Source organism: Onychomys torridus, chromosome 11 (assembly GCF_903995425.1).
Source record: "Onychomys torridus chromosome 11, mOncTor1.1, whole genome shotgun sequence".
In the NCBI taxonomy this organism is placed as follows: domain Eukaryota; kingdom Metazoa; phylum Chordata; class Mammalia; order Rodentia; family Cricetidae; genus Onychomys; species Onychomys torridus.
The window spans coordinates 21,657,845-21,664,635 of NC_050453.1; the positions used below are offsets into that span (position 1 = coordinate 21,657,845).

A 6,791-nucleotide genomic window follows, 5' to 3' on the forward strand; every position below is an offset into this window, starting at 1 on the left:
TATATATATATATATATATAAATTTTTGTCATCATCTCCAGCATCATTAGCAGTATCAGATCTTAATCTGAACTGAAAGAAACCAGTGAATTAAAGCAGCCTTAATAAAAAATAAAAAAAAAAAGAATTAGTGCTCATTTAAAGGGGAAACCTTGTTCATGTTCAGTGATCATAAAATGTAAGTTGACTGAAGCTGAGATGTAACTAAAATTAAGATGCCCCAACCCCCTAAGTGAGGATTCACATCTACCTTCCTTGTTGTGAACCATATCAGGACCCAGCAGAGGAAGAGCCTCTGAGGCTATCACCAAAGAACCAATCAGATAGTAGATCGCAGTGAATCAGATGGAGACTCTCAGACTAAGCAAATGAGTAAGAGATTAAGTAGGACATAATTGAGAGGAACCTCAAAACATTTCACCTGATGTTCTCCTTGATCTGCAGCGTTCTTAAACAGAACATCATGGAGGCTGAGAGATTGATTTCAGGGTTACACTTTTACATGTTTAAACCCTAAATTTTCCATTTAATAGGTGGCATGAAAACACAGATTACCTAACCTTTCTATTTTCCCATCAATAAAATTAGATTGTAATAAAAACTAATTAATTTAGACAGTAACATTTAACTCATAAGATTTTTTTGTGAACAGTATCAGTTATATTTAACCTAGTGTCTGGTACTTACCAAGAGATTCAGTAAGTACTTATTTTATTCTGCAGTCCTTTACACCCATGTTTCTAAGTTGAAAACCAAATACTTGTGCACTGAATGGCACCTCAAGGAAGCCTGTGGCTCTACTTAGACCCATGGTCCTCATCCACCAGATTCTAGGTATATAGCTGAAGGTACAATGAGAACAAATGGGTGACTATAAAATTGCCCAATTTGGCACAACCCTATTATTATCTCTGGAGAAAGCCAAGCCCAGGCATAGCTGATGAGTTAACCAGATACGATGCAGAAAACATTTCCTTCTCCTTTTTGGTTTCAACCCTATTTCTGAAGCCATAGAGCTCTCCGGCACAGTTAGTACCTGGTGGCACAGAGGCGATGGCTACTGCCAATGGAGGGTCTGCCCAGCTGTGGCTACCACTGCTGTTTATCTGTAAGTACAGATTCATATTACCTTCCACCCTGGGGGACCAACATTCATCTAGAGAGCATCAGAATGGGGACATCGATGTTATTTTGGTGACTTTGCAGCATTTTTGCAGACAATGGGGGCATTTCCCGACACTATGCAGTAGAGAGGAACAGAGAAAACTGACCTGAGCATCACTCAGTGGGAAACCAGGCTAATTGCTTGGATCTTTTCGGTCCTCTGACATCTTTTAGAGTACAAGACAGATACCAATAGAGGAGGATAAGGAAATAATGCAGTTCCTTCTCCCCACTGATCATTAAAACTTGATGGGTGTAGTTCTCATTCCCACACCAATCACAATCTTCTTGCATCATGGAAAACTGGAGATAGATGCTTAACTTACCCTTTATTGATTTTGCAGCTCTGGGTGTCATGCTGACAGGTGAGTTGTTTGTCCTTATTCCCTCAGTGTATCTGGACATTGCTTTCTTCCTCTGTTTGTCTGCATCCATCTTGTTTTTTTATAGCTCTGAATTTTCATCTTCCCAGAAAGTCTGTTTTCCAGATCCACCTCTTCCCCATCATTTATTCCTAGCCCCAGAGTTTCCCACACACCATTTCCCCCTCTCAAGTTGCTTCCTCTTCTGCTTAAGCCAACAGCCATCTCTGCTCTGATGTCAGCCTCTCTTCTAGGCCTTTAACATACACTCATCCAACTTTCATATTACTATCACTCTTGATACTTTATAATCGAGACTCCTGTAATTCAGATTACAACATTACTTAGTGGAGGTTGCGCAACCAACAAAGACTTGGTTTTATCCTGAATCCTTTAGGCCTGAATATAATATCCTTGGCTATATCACCCTTTGTCATCACCACAAGCTGCTCTTTAGCTTCTGTTTAAATTTTCACATCTCCTTACTCCTGGAAGTCATCCAAGGCTGACATGCTCTCAGTGCTTTTCATGAAACCTTGAAAATTGCAAACATTTCTCACTGCATATATCCACAATTAAATAGTTAAAAAAATTAGAATTCATAGTTTATCAACACTATTATATGTTTTTATTTTAATTAGTGTAATTTATTTACATTGTATACTAAAATATACCAATACTTGATATAATCTGAAATTGTTGACAGTTGTTCCTGATTTATCTATTTATTTATTTATTTATTTATCTATCTATCTATCTATTTATTTATTTATTTATTGTTTTTTTGAGACAGGGTTTCTCTGTGTAGCTTTGCGCCAAACTCGCTTTGTAGACCAGGCTGGCCTCGAACTCACAGAGATCCGCCTGCCTCTGCCTCGTGAGTGCTGGGTGGCGTGCGCCATCACCACCCGGCTCCTTATATATTTTAATGAAACCGAGCTTTTAACATTTATCCTTTATTTCTACATTCAATCATTTAACAATTATTTAGCAAACACTAACTATATACCAACCATTATGATAAGCAATGATTGGTTGTGTCAAGTATTATCTCTGCCTAAAAAAGATTGCAATTTATGTTTATGAGTACTGATATTCAAGTTCAGAGGATTAGATTGGGTTATGACATCATATAATAAATTACTTTACTTGTTTCCAAACTTCTTGTGTGTGAACCCTATCTTCATGCCTAGACTGGCTGCTCTCTGAGACCAGATCACTGTTTACTTCACCCTTTATTGGTTTTCTAGACATCATGTCTGAGTCTTGTTATTAGCAAGATGAACCATTGTTTGACTGTTGACATGTTTGGACTTTTGAGACTGGATAACTTTCAATGACTTAAAATTTCTTTATTTTCACAATTTCACTTGCTTTAAGCCACTCAGAAATCTGTTGTGACATTGAACCCACCGTGGATTAGAATATTTACAGGAGAGAAAGTGACTCTTATATGCAATGGAAACAATCTTCAAGAGAACTCTACTAAATGGCTCCACAATGGCACCCTCTCTACTGTGACAACTTCACATTTGGACATTGTGAGTGCCACTATCCAAGACAGTGGAAAATATATATGTCAGAACCAAGGATTTTATAAGAGTAAACCTGTGTACTTGGAAGTGACAAGAGGTATGTTCTAGACATATGGGAATATATATCTTTCACATGAAGAAAGACCTACTAGAACAGTGGTTCATAACCTTCCTAATGCTACAACCCTTTAATATAGTTCCTCATGTTGTGGCAACCCCCAACCATAAAATTTTGCTACTGTTATGAATCATAATGTAAATATCTGTGTTTTCCAATGGTCTGAGGCAACCCTTGTGAAAGGGTCATCTGACCACCAGAGGGGTCATTACCCATAGGTTGAGAACCACTGCACTAGAAGATGGCAGGAATGTAGTTTATTCTAAGAGATTTAGGGCTTCCCACTCAAGACATCTCAGTGTCTTTTCTTCGGCACCTCTCCTTACAACCTCTTTCTCAGTAGTCTATTCAGTGATCAATATTATTCCTCTGCTCTGTTTCCTCTATTTTACCTAGATGTAGATATGCATTTTGTGATCAAATGGCATGATAGGCATATGGACACTGCAAAGAGCTGTGTATGTATACTTGGATCATAATGTTTGAGTAAAGATTTTCTCTGAACAATCTGTGAGCCATGCACAATACCTCTACACGTTCTTCGTGTCCTTTTCTGCTACTAAAAACAACTCTATTGTTTATTTTGTTACAACAAATATTGCTTATTTATTGCTCTTTTATTGCCAAAACTTAATACAACATATCTAGATATCAGTAAATGTTGAATTAGCAAACTATCTTTCAAATGGGAAAGTTACACATTGTATTTTTCTTGAGTGAAAAGATAGGTTTTAACATCTATAAACCAATTCCAAGTATAAACTAAACCATTCAGAATAGTCATTTATTTCCTGGTAGTAGACTTTAGAGAAGTCCTCAAAGGTTTTTTTTCTTAAATACAATATTCTTGCACAAGTAAGATATGTTCTCATTCAAAACCCTCCATTTATGAATGTTTTACAATTCTTAAAAATGGCGTTAACCATAGAACTTGATTCTTTGAACTTGTTGAATCATTGACAAACAATCACTGAGTATCTACAAACTCCTAAACACTGTGTTAGGTACTACTGACAAAACAGAACCAGATACATTCCTGTGTCTTCATACTCTGATCTAGATAGGGAAGATGACAGAAAATAAAAATTAAAATAATAGTTAAAATTCATGTACATATTTTAAGGAAATATTTTGGCCAACTATAATTAACAATATAACTGAGAAGCCTCTGTGAAGAAAGAGAGGACAAAAAATAATCCCCCTAAGTTCAAATATTTTTGGAGGAGTATGCCTGTCTACTTCTTCTTAACTAGATCCAGCTAGAAAAATCTGAAAGGGATTCCAGTCTTTGGTCTTTCCACATGTGGGCTCAGCAGTAGAGTACAAGACACTTTATGGTTCCTGGTTGACTTTTCAAAGGGAGAAAAGATTCACTGGCATAGATTTCCAATTATACATATTATTTTGTCTTTATTTTTTAATTGATCTTATAAACCAAGACATGGGTTTCATGGACCCCCTTTACCTGTCTGTGGATCTGTCTCTCTGCTCCTCTCTCCCCATCCCCTTCCTCAGGAAGCTTATCAATTGTTAAGTCTATATTAACCATAATGTAATGAATACTCTTCAGACTGGCTGCTCCTTCAGACTTCCGCTGATATGGTATTAGACAATGAGTCCTTTGACATCAGATGCCATGGCTGGAATAACTGGACTCTCCACAAGGTGATCTACTATAAGGATGACCTTGCTTTCAAGTACACTTATGAGACCCCCAAAATCTCCATTAGAAATGCCAAACTCAATGACAGCGGCACCTATCACTGCACTGGCTATCTACAGCGACTGAACTACACATCTGAGAAACTCAGAATTACTGTAATAAAAGGTAAGTTGATATAGAACAAAATAGTCCATAGCATGGAAAGAGAAAATGGCCATATGAGCCAGTGTTTAAAGTTAGAACAAGGGCATCTATGACTGTCTTGGAAGAAGGAGACCCAGGACATGTCACCATAGTAGAGTCCTTATTTGCTAAATGCTGATGGTAATACCTATGCACACAATGAAATTTTATAAAGATTAGTGAGATAGTTTTGTCAAATGGCTTTATACGCAGTCAAGTCCTATGCTACAATTAGCATTTAAAAAATATCTCTTGCTCCTAAGAAGAGTGTTTGTATCTATGAGATTGGGAGTGGTTTGAGAAGCTGAAGGAAGCAAGGATACAAAGAGCTTAGAGATTCCATATTAGCTGAGGATGGCAGGGAAGGAAACCAATCCCTCAGTGAGCTGTGTATGCAGGTCCTGGAGGATGAGAGTGAGCCCACTGAGGGCAGACAGGTGGGCTGCCTCTTTGGCTCCTAAGACAAGCTGCTCTTATCAAATGTCATATAAGAGGGGAACTTTGAAATGCTTGCCTTTGAAGGAGGAAATTTTGCTTTATCTTGGCATGTTCATAATTATCTATAAAAAAGCAAGTTGGCCCAAGTTCGAATTATACTTCTGATGTGCTGCTGGAGTTATCTCCAGTCTCACCCAGTCCTGCGGCCACTCAGATCCAAATTAATACACAGACAATTATTTTATTTAAACTGTTTGGCCTAATGGCTCAGGCTTCTTGCTATCCAGTTCTTATATCTTAAATTAACCCATTTCTATCAACCTATAAGTAGCCATGTGGTTTGTGGCTTACTGGTATTTTCACATCATGCTTCCTCTGTCTGTGGCTGGTGACTCCTGACTCAGCCTTCCTCTTCCCAGAATTCTCTTCTCTGCTTATCCTACCTATACTATACTTCCTCCCTGGCTATTGGCCAATCAGCATTTTATTTATTAATCAATCAGAGCAACACATTCACAGTATCCCCAGCACTGATGTTTAATTACCCTTGGTTCCATGCTGTGTTCTTTTGTACTTTAAAATCATCAACTACTGGCATCATGTTTCCATGGCTTTCACTGACTAGAAGAACAGCTAGATGGGGATTATTGGGAAACATTTATTCCTTTGCAGTGATCTAGAGAGCAGACTGTGGAACCTAGTATCTTGGGTGTTTTCTCTCTGTTCCTGAATACCCCATCAGGCTAAGGGTGGAGAATCATGCTTGTGTCCCTCTTAAAGAAGATATGTCTCTGAGCCTCCTTTTCAGTTTCTAATCTGAATTGTATAAATGCTGTTTCTATGTTTCATTCTAGTTTACAAAACCAAGTATCGTTGGCTTCAGTTAATCGTCCCATCGCTGGTGGTGATTCTGTTTGCTGTGGACACAGTGTTATTGTTCTCCACCCAGGAACAGTTCAAACTACTCTTGAAGATTCAGAAGACAGGAAAATGCAACAAACCTTGAAACTTAACTCCTAACCTAGGCACATAAAGGAACTAATGCCATTGCTGGAGAGAAAATTCTTAACAGTAGTTTTCCACAGTCCTCAATAGTTTCTCAACTGTCAAAGGTCACTCACATTATCTATACAAAAATCTGTGCCTCAGGATTTGCATAAATGCTTCATTAAACCATCTGCAGCTGGTTAAATAACACGTAATAGTAAATGCTCAATAAACACTGGTTTAATAAGTTAAAGAATTAGTTGAATTCTTTATTTGTATTTGTGGCCACATGATTTGAATCATGTGGCATGGTACCCTTAGAAATTCTGGACTTCTTCCAT

The 6,791-nt window shown here is 37.8% G+C and overlaps 1 protein-coding gene across 1 annotated transcript; it reads left to right on the plus strand.

The window, feature by feature from the left end:
- The first annotated feature begins 1,053 nt into the window (after positions 1 to 1,053).
- On the plus strand, positions 1,054 to 6,525 carry Fcer1a (Fc fragment of IgE receptor Ia). The gene is made up of 5 exons (XM_036202656.1): positions 1,054 to 1,108; positions 1,509 to 1,529; positions 2,907 to 3,158; positions 4,750 to 5,007; positions 6,318 to 6,525. Exons 1-5 carry the CDS (start codon positions 1,054 to 1,056, stop codon positions 6,467 to 6,469), a joined length of 738 nt encoding a protein of 245 aa, XP_036058549.1. The 3' UTR covers positions 6,470 to 6,525.
- Positions 6,526 to 6,791: the final 266 nt, after the last annotated feature.